Below are 19,494 nucleotides of genomic sequence, written 5' to 3'. Positions count from 1 at the left end.
TTGGGGTGAGATCCAGTGACTAGGGAGGGTGGGGCAAATAGGGGTCGTGCTGTTTTTGGTGGAAAATCGCAGAACACCTAGCGTGGTGTGGGCAGGTGTGCTTGTCAATCACCTGTCACAAGATGGGCAAAGGCATAGAAAGGGTCTTCAAAAAAAATTCACTGAGGCTGAATGCAGCCTCTCACAACAACACCAGCTGGTAACACTCAGGCAGATGGATTCCTAGAACAAAAACCTAGGGTGGGAAGCCTGTACTACAAAGGGCTTGCCATCCAGAAGATAATCTGGGGTTCTGGGGGGTCCTTTCTCGTACTGTGGTTAGCTTTTTACCAGTCTCTTCCACTGGACTGAGCACCTTATGGGACCTTGTTCTACTCAACTTTGTATTCCCAGACCCTGGCACCATGTCTGGGATGCTCGGTAAATGACGTTGGAGTCACTGAGCCAGCAGTTTGAAACTGTAAGCGTCACTTTTCAGGCTTAGAAATGTTCTGCCCATTCTGGTTGATTGGCACCATTATCCTGCCATGGTCTAAGAAAGCAAAAAATGCCTTGTGCTCAGTGGTTGCTCCTGACAGCTTTCTGTTTGAGGCTTTGTCGGGCCCCACGTTGAGAGACTCGATGCTCTGCCACCAGCTGCTCTGTAATTCCCTTCCTTATTACTGTGACTAGCGTCCTCTGACTTTTCCAGGATCATTTATCTCAAGGTGTGCCTTTGAATGCTGGCTGAAATAGATAGTGTGACTCATTTAGGAGGCTTTTATTACTCAACTAAAGCAGAAAAAGCCATAGGGTAGTTAACTAGATAATGCAGAGGATTATAAATTGGTGGTGAATAAACCGGCCCGGTAAATGCAGTAGCCTGGCTAGTCAGGAGAGAATTGGCATAGCAGATACACAAGTCCAGAGGGGTAGCGAAGATACACTGAGGGGCATGGAATTAAAGCCATGCTTCATTTCCCGAAGTACACCCAGTAAGAGGGAATTGATCCAGCATTCAACGGCCCAGAATAATTAGATATGTTAATGGGTGTCCTTTAAGGTCTTGTAATAGAACATCCAGGAACTAATGTAGCTGTATAACATGCAAATATTACAGAAGCCAAGTCTGTGTGCCTAATGCTGTGAAGGTGAAGACTCAAAACGTCAGAGTTTGGAGTGAGGGAAGGTTTATTGACTGAGAGAGCACCAGCCGAGAAGATGAGAGACCTAATGGTGCTTCAGGTCCATCTTTCGTGCTGGAGCAGGCCAAGGGCTTTTAAGGGGCTGAGGGGACAGATGTGCAGAAGTGCCGAAGGAGTGAGTTTTGGTTGGAGGACTTTGGAGCGTGGCCACTGTGGGTGTTAGTAGCTGGGGTTGTTGTGAGAGGCTGCATTCAGTTAGCACCAGATCTTCCTGGACACCAGACCCTTGGTTTCTGACAGGTTCTGGTGTTTTAAGTTCTAATTCTTCCCAGCTCTCTGGGTGGTTCCGTTGGAGGGGAGGGCGAATCTTTGGTTCTGGGTGCAGCTATAGGTCCAGGTTCTTTGCTCTGCACATGCTACATGCTTTTGGCTCGGTGACTTGCAGTTTTGATCTGTTGTCTCTGAAAAGTGACTCAGTATCCCCTAAAACAGGACAGTACCATTTCGAGCTGTTACACAAGGGCTGGAAAGAATATTCGGCATCATTTAAAGTCAAACTTGCACATTTTAGAGAGGAAAGGACCATAAGTGATACACATAAGTATAGGAGACATTAGTGAAATGCACAACATTAAAATAATAAGGACAAAAATTGCTCTCTTACAAAGGATTGGCATCAATAAATTACTCTTTTCTATCAACCATAGCCACTCTTCTTTAATGGATAAATTCTGTCTAAAAGATCAGGGTGCTTTTCTTAGTTGTCATTGTTAATTTTCTGAGTATGGTGTTGAGTTTGGGGGATGAGGTCTATCAGGTAAGAAGACTTTTAGATTCAGGACCTCAATCAGCTTGATTTATGTAGGTTTCAGTTATTGCTGTGGATGACGGCCTCCAAGTTAGGCCTGGCCCTGCCTTCTTAGTGCTGACTAGAGGCCAAAATTCAGTTTGTTGGAAGAAACGGGAACCAAGTGCTACCAGCCTAACTGATTGAGTGTCTGCTGTTGGTACGAAGGGAAGGGCCACTTTACCTCAAGGCTAAAATCACAGCTGAGAATGCGATGTTAGCTTTGAATTTCTTTAGACTCACAGGGCTAGTGTGGGAAATTGAAGCACAGAGAGAGGAAAGCAGACATTTTGTTTTGAAGTTTGTTTTTGCGTTTTATGCCTACCTTTCTTAAACTAAACAGGGAAAACTAACATGGCATTTTAATTTTTTTAATGTAATAAATGGGATTAGGCTTCTGTTTTGCTTAGTGCGTCAGAGAAATGAAAACATATGGAGAACATTTAAAAGATGAAATGAAAAAAGAAAGTTCTTATTCTATTGCACATGCTAAATGATTTTAAATTTAGGAATTATTAAATCATTCATGAGCTGAATTTGAGTCAATTTCTGTTAGATTAAGCAACCATTATCTTTGTTCTGGAGATGTTAGAGTTTAACCTGATTTTTCTTTGCAATTTATGTGTTAAATACCATGTTCTTGCGTAATAAAAAGCTCCAAGAATGATTAATAACCCAAAATTGAAGGAAATAAGTCTTAAAGAGTAGTAACCTTTTAAGATTTCACTTGACATCATTAGTAGGCAGAGTTTTTCAGTGGCTGTAAAACCCAACACCAGTTTCTTTTTCTCCCTGTTTCTCCATAAGTTTCCTCATTGAAAAACGTTCCTAGTTTAATTCTTATTAATTATATCATGTCTTTCTGCTTTCCTGGGGGCATGCGATAATGGTGTCATTTTTTTTTCTTACTATTATAGATAAGACTGGTGCTTTGAATGAACATGTTAGAAGTATTTTAATTCATTTGCGTAGTTGTACTCATTTTAATTACTTCTCTGGACTTGCTACAGTTCTAATAAAGTTTCCTTTTAGAAAAAGATATGACACATATAATCGTATATTTATAATACTACCTCAATGTTATTAAATTACATACTTAGTGAAGATTGGCATTTTTGGTCAAAGAAAAAGTGTTTAGCAAAATACCAGCATGGACTGAGCTATTTGGATGTGGTATTAGAGTCAGTGGAAACGAAAATAGTACTTAAAATAAGCTGTTTTTAAATTTGTTGAAAACACAATTTTCTCACATTATGAAAACTGTTGGGAGAGTCCATGAAGTAAGGAACATTTCTACTTATTGGGAGGATCAATATGTCCTACTTATTTTGCTGCTAGTCATAATTTTAATAAATTGAGTTATTTTAGGTGAAACTTTTCTTCTATAGAGTTGAAACTGCTTCATCCATTTATCTCTGTATTCCATGTTTTTGAATGAGACATTGTAGGGAGGAAGGACTCTTCTATCAGTATTGTGTAACAAGGGACATTCGGTTGAAGATTATCATCATACACCCTGAGGCTGGACAGCAAGTAGAGAAGGAAGCTTCTTTTGGCATTTTGGGGGTTTCCCTGTCACATTGTAGTCTTTGAGCTGGTGGTTAGCTAAACCCTTTTATTTCTTTTTCAAAAAAATTATCAGGCCAGGTATTATTCACATTAACCTTGACCCCTAGTGAATTTCATTCAGTTATTATTGGCCTATTTTATTTTCTTAACCCGCAGAAGCCATTTTCTGTCTCCATTGTAGCTGCTATTCTTTCTGGCCTGCCTGGCCAAATCATTCTCCAGTTTGACAAGTGTACTGTTTAATCTTTTGTTCCACAGATGGTATAAAGTTAGCTTACAAGATACAGCAAATGTATAAGATAACAGTACTTGAAGGTAGGGCTATAAAAATATTATGGAAGAAAGTCCCAGAAACTCAGTTCTTCTCGCCGACACAGTAAAGAATTATGGGCCAGCGAGCCTACTAGTGTGCAAGCAAAGTTTATTATGGTAAGTTCTAATAGGAAAGCAAAGCAGGGGTGGCAGAAGCAGAGGGTGGTCAAAGGATGGGTGGCCAGCACCCAGATGGCCAGGGGCCAGGTGGCCAAAGGGGTGACCAGGGGTCCTCCATGTGGCAAGAGAGCCATGAGGCCAAGAGAGGAGAGAGAGTCCTTTGTTCTAAGGACTTACACAGTTGGTGGGGTGGGAGTGAAGAAGTTATTACATTTTGATTGGTGGGTAAAGGTGGTGCCAGCTTCCCCCTGGGAAACTTGACTACCCAAACATAGGTATGGATGGGGTCTGTTAGCCCAAATTGTTATCTTGCTCTAGAGTCTGTTTGTTCATTTTGCATATGTAACAGGATACAGGCAGCTAACAAAAGTTGTTTTATGCGTTTTTTTCTTTGGGCGCTGTGGACCCCTCCCCTTCTCCCTTCCGGGCCTTGGGATGCATGCACAGTCTTAGGGTTTTCCCTTCCCCAGCTAGTGGATATGATGCACACAGACTTTGAAAGGCTTCCCCCTTCCTGCACTATCAAAGTTTTTTTCACTTGTTGTTCTGGAAGCCTGGCAGCCTCCTTGGACAAGGCTCAGGATCAGTGGGTCAACGGGTGAGACTGTCTTCCTTTGCTTCTGGCCTCCTGCATTCAGTTCTTTGTTAGGTTGCAATGGTGTGGGCCCCGCCTTTATTTCCCCTCTGGCCACTCAATCCACCAGAACAAAAAGAAAGACAAGCAATGGCACAGCTGTAAAACAGAGGTCATACTGTAATGCGAAGTCATACTGTAATGACAGAGTGAGCCACAGGAGGTCTGACAAAAATTAAAGGACTCGTTTACGGATTTGATAGTGCGTAACAGTTTAAAGGCAGTGAGTGATCAGGCAAGATACAACTCTTCTTTCTGTTAAAAAACGAGACTTTATTTTGGCGACCCTGTTGTCATTGCAAGAAAGAACTCACTTGATGGCAAGAAAGAGAAGCTGACTTTAACTGCGGTGTAAATATACTGGTTTGCTCAGGGGCGTGATGTTCTCGGAGCATTGCAAGAGTGGTTAGAATCCTCAAATACCATTCTTCTTTCCCAGACTCTTGGTAAGTACTTGGAGGTCACGGGCCTGCAGTTGTCTTCTCTGACAGAATCAGGACTATGACTCTTCGGGATCCCCTTGCTCCGTAACCCCAAGCTCTCAGAAGGCATTCCCTGGCTTCACATAAGGCCTTGATAAGGATGTTGAAAAGGATGGGACCAACGACCTCCAACCGTTAGAACGGGGCTGCCCCTCTCATCGGGGCCTGACTGAGGCGGGTGGGTGGCAGTGGGGGTGGTTTATGCCCTGATCTGAGATCTCATGAAGGGTTTTTATAGGTAAAGAATGTGTGTGTGTGAATAGCCTTTGGAGTTTTCATCATACTCTTTTTAAAATTATTTTTAAATTTTTCAATCACAGTTGACATTCAATATTATTTTGTATTGGTTGAAGGTTGTATACTTTACAAAGCGGTCCCCCCGATATTTCCAGTTCCCACCTGGCACCATACATGCTTATGACAGTGTTGTTGCCTATATTCCCTTTGCTGTATGCACTTCACAGTCCCATGGCTATTTTGTAACTGCCCACGGTACTTGCTAATCCCTTCACCTTTTTCACCCAGCTCCCTGACCCCCTCCCTTCTGGCATTATGCTAAGTGAAATAAGCCAGTCACAGAAAGACAAACACCGTATGATTTCACTTATATGTGGAATCTAAAGAACAAAATAAACGAACAAACAAAATTGAAACAGACTCAAAGATATAGAGGACATCAGATTCTTAAAGAAGAGTTCCCCCAAAGTTAAAGAAACTGCAGCCTTGGAGACTCCAAGGTTTTGTCAAACCCGCAGGTACTTTTGTGGTTCTTCCAGTAGTTGTTACCTACCGGTCTGTAGCTCAGGGCAGGCTCCCTGTCTGTTGTAACGTTGCTGAATCTAGTAGGTGCTGCGTTGTCTGTGTGAAGTGAAGGGATCCAAGTTGCATTTTCCCGCTGTGTCTGTGGGGCCCTTGTGGGAGGGACTTGGTCAGGTGCGCCCCTTTCCCGGCCTGCCCACGCGTCAGCCTGGCCTGCAAGTGAGGCAAGGTCACTTGGCATGGCCTGGCTTGGGGGAGCTGGTGCTTAACAGATTCTTTTCTCTGTTGATGACCTTACAGCTGATCTGTGTTATAACCATTTTAGAGTGCTGTTGTGAGGGAAGCCCCGCTTGGAAAAGGAGTCTATTGACCTCCCTCTGTCTGCTGCCATCTCTTCCATTTTTCATTTGACTGTCATTCTGTGACCAACTCTTCAGGCGCTTTTAGGATCCTGGATATCCTTTTGGTGGGTCTGCGGCCTGGAATTAGTTCAGAGAATCGGGGCTTCTGTTCTTGCAGTTCCGTTCCTCCTCACGCGTGTGAGTTCTGCCCTTTCCTCCTCCCCGCTGGGAGGTCAGCAAAGGGGAGCTGACGCGCTGTGCTTTTTCTCTGTCATCCTTTGCCAGCAGTAGTGATTGTCATTTCTGGATTCTCCACCAGCAAAAACAGCAAAATCAGCCCTCACAATCACCTTTTATCACCGGTAGCATCTTAGACCCCACACATCTCCTTCCAGCTTTGGGACTTTGACGTGCCTCATACGGTTTCTTGTGATGCCCAGTTGTCCTCGGTCAGGGGTGTCTCTGTCGTACGAGCCCTTTTAACATACGAGGAAACACATGTAACTGTGTTAATACTTTACCCATTTGTTTCTAGATCCTTCTCATCATCAAGATGATCTGTTTTCACACTGTCAGAATGGTGGTTTTGAGAGCCGGAGAAGCCCATTTGTCACTTGGACCTACTTATTTTTTCCCTCAACTCTTTGAAATCCTGCGTCTCTTCCAAGACCATGATCTATTCCTTTGCATGTCCAGGCTTCAGTGCCTGGTCTGTTACAAATTTCAATTTCACCGTGTCCCTTTCTCTCAGGGTTCTCATCATTTCCACTTTGCAAGCAGTTTATCTATCCTCTTTGGTTGGAAGTCCAGAATAATGGTTTCTCTCGCTGTTTCATTCTGAAAGATAGAACTTGTCAGGAGGCAATATATAGAATGGATCAGCAGAACGTGATGAACAGATGTTCAAATAATTGGCATCTCTCACGATAGCACTGTCTTATTTCTGAGCCGATTTTGTGGTTTCTATAAAAATGTGCCACCTACATCTTTCCTTTGGTGAGCTCTCTGAAGATATGGCCAACAGCGTATGATAGTCTTTCTTCTTTTAAGTCACTTTAAATGTACCCGCACACACTCGAGCGCTAGGTCTGTGGCGACCAGACACAAGCACATTTTCTTGGCCCGGCACATCCTTGGGTCAGTGTCATTTCCCCGCACCTGGCCGGATGTCCGCTGGCGCCGATCCAGTCAGCCAGGCTTCCCTAACGCCTGTGCTGTCACCGCTGCCGCCGTTTTGAAGGCTGCGGATTCTTTAACAGCCTCTCTGCTGTTCAGTCCCCGTGCCTTCCTGCAGAGAAGCGTGAGACCGTCCGCGCTCCTTCCAAGCCCTTTAGCGTGGCACCCTCGTCTCTGGCATATTAGTCCTCTCATCCCTTAGTGTGAAGCCTGAGCAGATGTACACCTTTTTGCTCCTTTGGATTAATGAAAAAAATCTCTTTTGTCCTTTGGATTTGGAGGAAGGATCCCCTCTGCGTGCCAACCTCCCTGCTCTCCACACATTTTCCTCTTCTTACCTGTTCTCTGGGTGAAGTCAACATCCGGAGCACCTCTGCACCCGCCTTGTGACTTTTTCTGTTATTGCTCATTGCCTTCCTCTTCCATTTTCTTAGACGTCAGCTTTTGCTCACCTGGGTTATTTAATGTTTCTTCTGATTCCAGACATTATTGCTCGTTGTTGTCTGCTGTTTTATTTCTTGGCAAATGCGGAAAGTTCATTCTAAACCTTTTTGAAAGTTAAAATGACTCAGGGGAAAAAAATGTGATGCCTCCCCCTTCTTTCCCCCCATAGCCCTTGCTTTGCAGGGCACGGGGGAGGTTTGTGGTTGTGCAGATTTTTTTATAACCGCCTTCAAGGTCGGGCCCATGTCTGTGGCTATAATGGATTGAGGTTGTCCCTAAAAAAATAAAAATAAAAATAAATTAAAAAAATAAGGAAGCTCTTGCCTGGCAGCTCCTCTGTTCCCTCGCCTGAGACATAAATGTTTGCCAGATGAAAGCAAAGCATTGTCACCCACGGATGAATTCTTACCCTTCTCCGAGCTTTGTAATAAAACTTTTCAGAATTATAAAGTAGAAAGAGTGCAGGGCAGAGACAGCAACCTTTGAAAACAAAAGTTCAAGTTGATAATAATTAACATTTCTTAGCCTCTATTTTTTCGCTAATGACTGAAGACAAGTATTAATTAGAGCAGCCTTGAGTGTCTGGATTTTTAGATGCGCCAGATGGTGCTACGTCAGATCTATGCACGGTGCTGGCTTCCCAGCTACCTGGCCTCCAGGTAGATCTTGGCTGAGTTCAACTGCACATGCCCATTGCTTTGCACTGCTGCTTTTTCTTTGTTCTTTATTCTCTGTCTTACCCACTCGTGATTTTAGGAGGTGCCTCTCTGCCATTATTCATAAGTGCTCTTGCACACTTTATTTTTACTTTTTTCAAAACAAGTCCCTTTTATTCATTTTCTTCTTTTCAGATTTCTTTGACTCTCAGGTCATCGCCTGCTCTTGTTAGGCTCCCGCCCCCCAAATTGGTTCCTTCTCACGGTCACACAAAACCAGCACAGCAGCCTCAGTCCCTTCAGGAGCTACCGATGAAATGGTTCTGCCTCTTCAGTTGTTTTTTTTTTTAAACTCTTCAGAGATTGTCTGAAAACATGTTTTCTCCTTTTGGTTGGTACTTCAGATTTTTTTCATTATATTTAATAATTACGTTATTACAGTTGTCCCAGTTTTTGCCCCGCTCCACCCAGCAACCCTCACTCCCTCAGGCACTCCCCCCACCTTTGTTCATGTCCATGGGTCATGCTTATAAGTTCTTTGGCTACTCCATTTCCTGTACTGTATTTTATATGCCCATAGCTATTCTGTAACTACCAATTTATACTTCTTAATCCCCTTACTTCTTCACCCATTCCCTCACACACCATTCCCATCTGGCAACAATCAAAACACTCTGTATCCATGATTCTGTCCCTGTTCTTGGACTCTTTTATTTTTAAGATTTTATTTATTTATTTTCAGAGAAAGTGGAAGGAAGAGAGAAACCTTGATGTGCAAGAGAGATATGTCGATCAGTTGCCTCCTGCACGCCCCCAAGTGGGGATCTGGCCTGCAGCCCAGGCATGTGTCCTGACTGGGAACTAATTGAACCAGTGACCTTTCAGTTTGCAGGTTGGCACCCAGTCTACTGAGCCACACCAGCCAAGGCTGTCTCTGCTGCTGTTGTTGTTGTTGTTGTTCTTCTTCTTCTTCTTCTTTTTAAGATTTTATTTCTTTATTTTTAGAGAGGGGAAGGGAGGGAGAAAGAGATAGAGAGAAACATCAGTGTGTGGTTGACTCTCAGTTGCCCTCAACTGGGGTCCTGGCCCACAACCCAGGCATGTGCCCTGACTAGGAATTGATCCAGTGACTCTTTGCTTCTCAGGCCGGTGCTCAATCCACTGAGTCACACCAGCCAGGGCTGTCTCTGTTCCTCTTTGTTTAGTTTGTTTTTCAAATTCAGTTGTTGATAGATGTGTATTTATTGCCGTTTTGTTGTTCATAGTCTTGATCTTCTTCCTTAAATAAGTCCCTTTAACATTTCATATAATAATGCTTTGGTGATGAAGAACTCCCTTAGGTTTTTTCTTGTCTGAGAAGCTTTTTATCTGCTCTTCAATTCTAAATGATAGCTTTGCTGGATAGAGCAATCTTGGCTGTAGGTTTTCGCTTTTCATGACTTTGAATATTTCTTGCCAATCCTTTCTGGCCTCCAAAGTTTCATTTTGAAAAATCAGCCGACAATCTTATGGGAACTCTCGTGTAGGTAACTAACTGGTTTTCTCTTGCTGCTGTTAAGATTTTCTCTTTATCTTTAACCTTTAGCATTTTAATTATAATGTGTCTTGGAGTGGGCCTCTTTGTATCCATCTTGTTTGGGACTCTGTACTTCCTGGACTTGCATGTCTATTTCCTTCACCAAATTAGGGAAGTTTTCTTTCATTATTTTTTCAAAGAGATTTCCAATATTTGTCTCTTTCTCTTCTCCTCCTGGCACCCCTGTGATGAGAATGTGGAATGCTTGAGGTTGTCCCAGAGGCTCCGTATGTTATCCTGATTTTGTTTTCTTTCTTTCTTTCTTTCTTTCTTTCTTTCTTTCTTTCTTTCTTTCTTTCTTTCTTTCTTTCTTTCTTTCTTTCTTTGGATTCTTTTTTCTTCTTGTTGTTCTGATTGGCTGTTTTTTTTTGGTTCCTTGTGTTCCAAATCATTGACTTGATTCTCAGCTTCATCCACTCTACTGTTGTTTACCTATAAGTTGTTCTTTATTTCAGTTAGTTTACCTTGACTTAAAAGCAGGGAGACCAGTTACAGAACTGCTGCAATTGAATTGAATTGAAGGGCCCGAGCTTTTGGAACAGCATTAGACATGGAGAAAAATTCACATTATTATCTTAAAAAATGTCAGCAAAAGGGCTTTCTTAATTTATTTCATAATGTTGTAAGTACTTTTAGAGTTTAGAAACCACCATTTTTCCTAGTGGTACCTGTCTAACTAATTTAAAGAATTTATTGCATTCCCCACTAATGTATTTTCTAGTTTTAGAAACTACTTACATGGATTCTATTGGATCATTAGAAACATATAACGTTGTAGGTTTCCTTGATTCTAAAAGTAGAAGGGAAACAAAAATAACTTGTACTATTACCTGGGGATAATAATTATTAATAGTTCTGTGTAGTTTTGGTAGGTATAAAAATAATTTACATAGAGGATCAAAGAGTCTATATGTAACTATTTATTACAAAATCTTGCATTTTTATGAAACATTAAATTATGAGATGTCATTAAATATTATGAGAGCATAATGATTCATTATGTGAATATATATTTTATGTTTATCCTATCATTAACCATTTAGATTGATTCTAACTCCTTAATATTTTAACAAATGCTATGGTAAATATTTTCACAAATAGCAAGTCTTTATATTTATCCTCAAGATAATGGATTTAATGTATAAATGAATTTTTAAAGTCACAGACGTCTTCAAATGGCTGAATTGCATAAGAGTGAAGATGGGAAGAAGCCCTAATGGCTGGAAGTCCCATCAGCTGAACAGGTGGCAGGACGCTCTCAGGCTGCTCTGCGTGTCCTGCCTCCACCTCCTCTTGCCTCCTCTCCTCTTACTCAGGGAGGAGGTGCCAGAGCACGGGCAGGGTCAGGGGGCAGAGCACAGAGCGGTGGGAGGTCCCCTTCCCTCCCCTTGATTCATTCTCAGACGGAGGCCAGCATACAGCTCTGCCCACCCTTTCAGTGTAGGCGGCCCCTTGCTTCCTGGCTCTTTCTTGTTTGATTTGGGTCAAGATCCTTCTGTTTATCAAAGAAGAGAGCTCTTACTCACCATGTCCTATTCCATTTTAGCTCTTTGGGAGCAGTGCACAATAACTAAAATGGCTCTTGTAAGTCCCAGTTTTCTTTCATCATTGGAGGGGTGTGGTGTGAGGGCTACTTCGCCTCAAAAACTTCTGAGAGCCTGGTTTTTAGTTTCGGAGACCAGTTTAGCACAGTTCTCCATATACAAGAGCTTTTTACTTTGGGAATGATGTCTGTGCACTCACAATCTTCAAGATAATATTTTTTCTTGGCATCAGAAAGATAATTCTTTGACCAGAACAACATTGACCTTAGTTTTTCTTGATCCTTGTTATTCTGATTTTTTTTATGTTGATGTAAAAAAAAAAAAAGCATTTTTCCTTTTTTCTTTTTTTTGAATTCTATAATAGTTGTCTTACTTAGGGCATTGCATATTGCTATAAAATGTCCCTTTACTCGTGAATTGGTTCTAATTACATTGGGTATTTCTAGTTATTAGTTAATATTTGCTTTTTGAAATTTCCATATTGAAATTAATAATTGGTCTTTAAGTAAAATTATTTCAGCAGTTGCATTTCGATCACGATTCTAGGACACTAACGGGAATAATTAAAAACTGTTAGAAATAGCATTTGTATCTCTATTTAAAAAGCTCTTCAACGGACCAAGCAGATGTTACAGATTTTTGTTTTTGGTATGATAAATTTCCCATTAATTTTGAAAATGGTCTTAAGGGATGTGCTTTCAAGTGTGCGTAGTTGAACTGCAATTAGTGAGAGTTCAAGCAGCTGTACTTGACAAATTTGTAACTGAGGCTGTTTTGGGTAAAGACTAAGTTCTGAAGTTTTGTGTTCTGTATTTTATGTTCAGGCACATGTGTTTGAATTTCTTCTTTTTTGTGGGTCCAGAAGGTACGATATAAATCACACACACATATACATACACACTTATTCTCTCTTCTATGCAAGGTTGGCAGAAGTGGGTTTTCAGTTGTTCGTGTGGAAAATAATACAATATTTAATAAATAATAATACAAGAATACACTGCTTTACGTACTCACTCTGCAAACCTACTTTTGCCCACCACCTGGTATGTATATGTATGTCTGTGTGTGTGTATTTACATTGTGTATACAACTTAAGTTGGAAGGGAAGATGCTTATACTTCATTTTTTAAATAAAAAGTGTTCAATTTAACCTTTCACTATTTAATTATTTTCTTTCTCTTTGTGTATAGGTTGAAGAAATTGTGGATGTTGGATCGTTTGCCCCAGAAGACATCCATATTCCTAAGATTTATGTACACCGCCTTATAAAGGGAGAGAAATATGAGAAAAGAATTGAGGTAGCTGACTTAGCTCTACTGTCAGTGTTTATGGATCCGCGTATGAGAGATGTGTGTCCCTCGGGCCGTTCCAGATCCTAGTGAGTCAGCGCTGGGCAGGAAGCCTTGCTTGGGCCCGCAGTAGGAGCTTCTCCTGTGTCCATCGCGAGGGGACGTGATCCTTTGTGGGTCATGCAGCCCAGCAGGGCCTTGTGGTCCTGCAGGCTGAGTTCTCCAGGCTCTGTCGCTGTCCTGACATAGGATGTGCAGGTCTGCATGTACCCTGTCCTGTACCGTAGAGAAGGATAATCCGGTCTCCAGTGGCTTTATCCTGCCAGATTTGTACTGTGTGATTGTTCAGAAGTGTCTTCTCTGCTTTGAAGTTGTTTTGCATTTTATGGAGTCCGGAAAGAGCATCACTTCCCTTTATTGTTAGGCATTAGGCTCTAGGCAGCTGGTGGCTACGAGATTGTGACAAGGAGTGGCTTCCAGGAGCGTTGGAGGTATTTCAGGTAGCTCTGAGCTTGCAAAAGTGACCGTCTGAGACAGAACTGATACCAAGATGCAGAAGCATCTAGGGATCAGCAACCAAACAGACACGCAGTGGGGGTACTGGGGAATCAGAGATGCCTTGTACCCTGTGGGCATCAAATAGAAAGGCATTCTGCAATCCAAAACTAGTGTCAGAGGGCTGGGGAGGAAGGATGGGACCTCCGCAGGTGAAAACCCGAGTCTGCGGTAAGGAGATTTAGCGTTGCAAATACTCCCCCGGCTGGCTTCTGGATATTTCTGTGATCCCTGAGTTGCACCTGTGGCAAAAACCAGTCTAGACACTACAGGAAACAAGCAACTGAGAGCAGCCGCACCTGCTGAATGCTCTCTGCCGGCCGAGGCGGTGCAGAGGCCAAGGCCGCCTCTTTCTGCCTTTGTGCCGGCTCAGGCCGTGAGCCCCCGAGGGGACGCGGTTGCAGGGGTCTTGAGAGGCAGCGGCCATGGCAGCCAGCGGGACAGGAGCAGGGGGGTTATTTGCTTCAAAGAGGCAGAGTGAGTGTCTTCCTTTTCAAAGGAATCTGACCTCTTTCCCTTCCTTTCTAAAGGATTATTTCTGGTTATTCTATTATTCATATTCTCTTTTAAAAACTCTGTTACAGTGCATGTTTACCTCATAGTAGTCGTGGGACAGAGTTTATTTTTTTTTTCTAGTCACACTTTGAAGTTTCACAGTGATACAAATCCAAGGGTACACTGCAACCGTGAATAATTTGTTTCTGTTTATTTAAAGCGTGTATCAGTTCGGAAAGAGGAAGATGTAAAAACCAAGCCTGGAAAACCTGGAGATAACGTGAGGGAACGGATCATCAGGCGGGCAGCCCTCGAATTTGAGGACGGCATGTACGGTATCCTTCGTCCCTCTGGGCCTGCGAGCGGCCGCAGCCCTTGCCTCTCCCAGGCCGTCGGGCTGCTAGGCCGGCTGCGTACAGAGTCATTCAAGTCCTGGTAACTTCTAAAGCTGTTGATCAGTTTTTTTCAAAATGTGGCATATGACCTAAAGATAGCAAGATGTGTGATATTGAATAGTCCATTTGCCTTCCTGTAACAAAATGGCAGCCAAAAATTTGCTTCTCTAGTTTCTCATACACAGTGGATTTCAGTGCAGTTTGGCATTTGACTCAATGTTTTTGGGACTAGAGATTACCCGTGATGAGGGTTTCTAATCTCAGAGGTGCTAGCTGTAAGCAGTGCTCTTCCCTTTCTCTCTGTTCTGGCATTTGCATACTCATTGAAACATAAGTTGCAACTTTTTTTAAATTTTACTTTTTAATTACAGTTTACGTTCAGTATTATTTTGTATTAGTTTCAGGTGTATAGCATAGTGGTTATAAAATCACATACAAGCAGAATGGCACCATACTCAGTTATTATAATATTATTGACTATATTCTCTATGCTGTACTTTATGTGCCCGTGACTGTTTTGTAATACCAATCTGTACTTCTTAATCTCTTCGTTTTTATCTCCCAGTCCCCCAACCCCTAACCTCCCTCCCCTCTGGTACCCTCAGTCTGTTCTCTGTGTCTATGAGTCTGTTTCTATTTTGTGTGTTTGTTTATTTTGTTCTTCAGATTCCACATATAAGTGAAATCATATTGTATTTGTCTTTCTCTGTAAGACCCAACTTCTTAACAATGCCTTGTTTCTTGTGACAAAGATTCCCTGAGTATATATTCTTTTATTTCTAATGTTTTGTAAGGGTATTCAGTGAGTGATTCCAATTCTGCTATTAAATGCTTTCCAAAAAATGAGATAGAAAGATGTAAGTTAGTACAGTGTCAGCTTGGACTTCGACTTCATTTAAGTGACAGTGAGGGTTTACTCTGCGGTGCTAATGCACACGCAGCAGTTCAAGGCAGCGTGTCCCTCTTTTTTAAATTAAATGTATTGAGCTGCCATTGGTTAATAAAATCATACAGGTTTCAAGTGTACAATTCTATAATACATCATCTGATAACATGGTGTTTACTGCCCACGGTCAAGCCGCCTCCTGTCACCATGTGTTGGACCCCCTTAACCTCTTACTACCCCAAGCCCCTTTCCTCTGATACCCACCATGCTGTTGACTGTGTCTGTTAGTTTTGTTTAAATATCTCTGATCTGGTCAGAGTCAAGACTGAACCCACCCTATTTGCATAAAAATCAGGTTAGATCCTATTTTGATGGTTAGAGGAAGAAGATTCTACACTCTCCATTAGCCCTTTGATGATACTTTTTGTATGGTCTCATTTATAGTCCCTGAAACTGACCTCCCCCTGCTTATGTTTTAGGAAAGAGTCAGTTCCACTGAATGCTACTGCAGCCACCGAAAGGAGTGGGGACACTTGAACGTAGACATTTTGGTATTGTCAGAGAACTTTTTAAAATTTAGAAATGGTGGCCCTTTTTAAGTAGGTTAAATCATTCTTATTTTTCGTTGGAGTTTTGAAAAGTCAAAATGACGTTTAAACAAAGGTCAATTCATGTTTAATATATCAGTCACAGGTCATAAATACATCAGTCCAAGTTTGCTGAGCACATTAAGGAAAATAAAATATGTCTTACAGTGCAAATGACCTCCTGGCTTGTCTTCTGAAGCCACCACTTCGATATATTTATGGAAGCGTATTAGTGTTATTGACAAAGCTGTGACCAATTAGGGATTAAAAAAAAATGACAAAATAGTGCCGAGACAGTGACTGGAGAATGTACTCAGTGATTACATTCAGAGCAAGTGCCTTTAAAGAAGGCTTCTCTTCAGATTTATATATGTAGAACGTTTATGGCATAATCTCTCCCCCTTTTCTGCGTTCTGCCTTAACATCTTTTTTTCTAGCTAATTTGGGCATAGGGATCCCACTTCTGGCCAGCAACTTTATCAGCCCGAATATGACTGTTCATCTGCAAAGCGAGAACGGAATCCTGGGTTTGGTAAGATAGATTAAAGTCATATCTCTGTGGTCTTGATAGAGAATGAGACACTCTCCCCGTCTAGTGAAATGCCATAACTGAGAGTTGTCAGCTTAAAGTTCCCACACTTATTTTTCTGTTTATCAGGACAATAAAATATTTAACTTCCCCACAGACTGGTGGGATTGTGAGTATGTAGGGTTGTGTTTTCCGTAGTAGACAGTAGTTTCCTGAGCATGTGACTGCTCCCCCTTTATCAGGTGGTGGGCTCCTGTCTCCCCTGGGTGCCTGCTTCAGAGAGGCCTCAGGGTTCCTGCTCAGCTCATTCTTTGTAACTCTCTTGTCCTTGGACAGGAGTAGAGGTCATTAGCAATTCTCTGTGAAGTAAAATTCAGTAAGGCTCTGAATGAAAACTGAAGAGTAAGGTTTCCATTTAGGGCAGGGACATTTTTTGATAGTTGATTAATTCAAAAAGTCTTAGAAATTCTTCTCATCTAGTTATTGTTTTAAGGCCCTATTGTCCAAGAGGGCAGAAATTTCTTTTCCTCAAAATTAACCTTCCAGATGAGTTCAGTATTCTCATAGAATGTGGCCACAGCTTTTACTCAATATTATAATGGAAGTAAGATGCACTTTCACTTCCTGGATGACAGTTTTAATTTAATTATTAACTATGGCAGAGATTATTTGTAGTTTGCCAATTTATAATATTCCTAATCTTCATTGTTCCTCAGTGAATCTCAACTACTAATGCAATAAAAATGGTACATATAGAAAATGTACAGCTAGTATTTGAAATACCAATGATGATCATAGGTATAGCATCAATACTGATCCATTGAGGCAATAATCATGACTGTTTTCAAAGACAAAAATGGTATGTGTCTAGATAAAAGCAGATTCATGTTGAAGTCAATGGCTTATATTATTAATGTACCTTAGAGATTTCTAGAGTGATCAGTTCTCTCACTTTGAAGATGAGGGAAATAAGTCTATGTAAATTACCCATGGTCAGTGTTTAAAGAAAAATGTACATAGTTCTAAACATTAGTTAACACTTCAATTTATTTAAAGAATGAATTTCTGGTCCCTTAGAAAATCTGTTAAAGTTTTACAGCCAGTATATTCTCACTCTTGGCTTTATCATGCCCTTTTCTTTTCTCTTTTATCCTTTTCTCCCTTTTTTGATCAATATATATTATGTTATGAGACCCCTTGCCCCATTCAAGTAATTAGGGATGCCTTATAAAAAAAAGATACAAAAAAAAACTTACTGAGAATAAGTAGGCAAAGAGAAAACAAAGGTTACAAAACTCAGATGTTGTGAGAGATAAGGTTAGAATCCCAAATTCAAATCTTCAGCTTCTACATATCAAAAAGCTGAAACTTTGCCTCTCTGGGTCCTTTAGCCAAATAATGCAGCCATTTAGTTTTAGTTTATATTTATTGATACTAAGAGGAAGATTTCTAAATAACATTGGCTGCATAGTAGGTAGTAAATAGTTACTTTTTGTTTTACTGACATATTTCTAATAGCATTACTTTCAAACTTTGGTAATTTTTAGAAATAGTTTTCATTTACCCAGTCACAAAATTATTAGTGTAGAAAAGACTAATCAATGTGAGAAACAGAGCCATGCAAACAACAGAATTATTTTTTAAAGATCCACCTCAAGTTTTTTGATGATAATTTCCTAGAGTTTTTAGAGAAGTTATTTGTATTGCAGTGTTGCTGTGCAATTCTGTGAAAAACTTCTTTTACTAGCTGACGTTGATAATTTGCTTTATTTGACAGGGTCCATACCCTTTACAAAATGAAATTGATGCAGATCTAATCAATGCAGGTAAATTCACTCATTGCATCTTTTTCTAGCGTTTTCCTTAGCTATTGATTTAGTTCTATGCTGAATACTAGTAAGGAATTGGGCTTGATTCTTTATCTTTTCCTAGAGCATTTTCACTGTATTTTTCGTTGAGGAGGAGAGGTTAGCTTTCCAAGTCCCACCTTTGCCCGGCTTCCTGTCACAGGTCTGCTCCTATTTAGGGCAGACTAAGATCAATAAAGCCACAGTTGCAGGTGAAGCTCCATGGAATGGCAAGAGCCTTGGTGGCTCAGTCAGTCAGGGTCCTGGCTGTAACTGGGAGAATGTAAGGGATGGAAGACTGACGGGGATGTGGGCAAGATCAGGGAAACCAGGAAAGGATGGGGAAGCACCACAGGGAGTTTCCATGAGCCTGGGGCAGCGGGCAGCTGTCGGAGAGGGTCGGTTGCCTACCAGGGAGAAGAGCACAGCTGTCTTGCTGCTGCCTGAGCTGGGGTGAGGACAGGGTCTCCTGCTCCAGCCTCCCCTTGGACCTTCCCAGGGTACAGTAGGCCTGCCCTCTCATGATGAGAAGGGTGGGGCCGTGGGCCGTAGTGGCAAAAGAAAAGATCTGGGGCCCTGGGGTTTTGTTATATGAGCTATTTACTGTCCGCTGGTCATCCTCAGGGTCAGAGAGCATCCTTCAAAGGTTCAAGGTGCTTAAGGGGGTGTCTGCCATGAAGTAGGGCCCAGTGATATGAGGAATAAATAGAGTTTCTTTGAACAGGGGACTCTAGCCTTGTTGCATCCTTGTTCCCACACTCAGATGCTTTTCCTTTTGCTGTGAGCTTTTCACTTGACTAGCAGCTAGGGCGGCATGTGTGAGCAGCCTGCAGGAGGAGAGCAGGTGAGACCCTCCGGCCGGTGTTACTGCCCTGGCTCCATGCGCCGCAGCCACTGTGCTGAGGCTGAAGGTGCTGCGTAGGAGGCGGCTGCTCGTCAGGAGCTAATTTTTATCATTCTAGCCTGATTTTCTGTGCCCTTCTTTAACTCCTATTCACTCTACCCATGAAAAAGCATTAGTGTTACTCCACATTCAACAATAGTCTGCAGTTCTCAGAAGAGGAGGAACAAGAGCTGAGCATAAAGGCCAGCTGCCAAGTGGAATTGATGTTTGATACTTAGAATACTGGGACATAAAACAGCTTCATTGAATAGCTGAATTAGTTAACACGACTCGACTCTGAAAGGCCCACTGTGATAAAGCAATGACATTTAACCAAGGCTGTAATTTAAGCGTACTGTACCTTTTAGCAATAGCTCATTGATCTGTGAAAATATTTGCTGCTTGGTTTAATGAACTTATGATGTTAGTGAGTTATTTGCAAAA

The 19,494-nt window shown here is 41.7% G+C and overlaps 1 protein-coding gene across 1 annotated transcript in view; it reads left to right on the top strand.

The window, feature by feature from the left end:
- OXCT1 (3-oxoacid CoA-transferase 1) overlaps positions 1–19,494 on the top strand; it is a 135,502-nt gene that overhangs the window by 43,578 nt on the left and 72,430 nt on the right. The window contains exons 8-11 of the mRNA XM_054583977.1: positions 12,775–12,882; positions 14,144–14,258; positions 16,229–16,323; positions 18,098–18,146. Coding sequence (XP_054439952.1) covers positions 12,775–12,882; positions 14,144–14,258; positions 16,229–16,323; positions 18,098–18,146 — 367 coding nt within the window. The remainder of the gene's footprint in view (positions 1–12,774; positions 12,883–14,143; positions 14,259–16,228; positions 16,324–18,097; positions 18,147–19,494) is intronic.

Source organism: Pteronotus mesoamericanus, unplaced genomic scaffold (assembly GCF_021234165.1).
Source record: "Pteronotus mesoamericanus isolate MK-2021 breed Mesoamerican mustached bat unplaced genomic scaffold, CSHL_Meso_final contig_75, whole genome shotgun sequence".
NCBI lineage: Eukaryota > Metazoa > Chordata > Mammalia > Chiroptera > Mormoopidae > Pteronotus > Pteronotus mesoamericanus.
The sequence above is the reverse complement of the archived record's forward strand: the minus strand, read 5'-3'. Positions and strand labels throughout refer to the sequence as shown.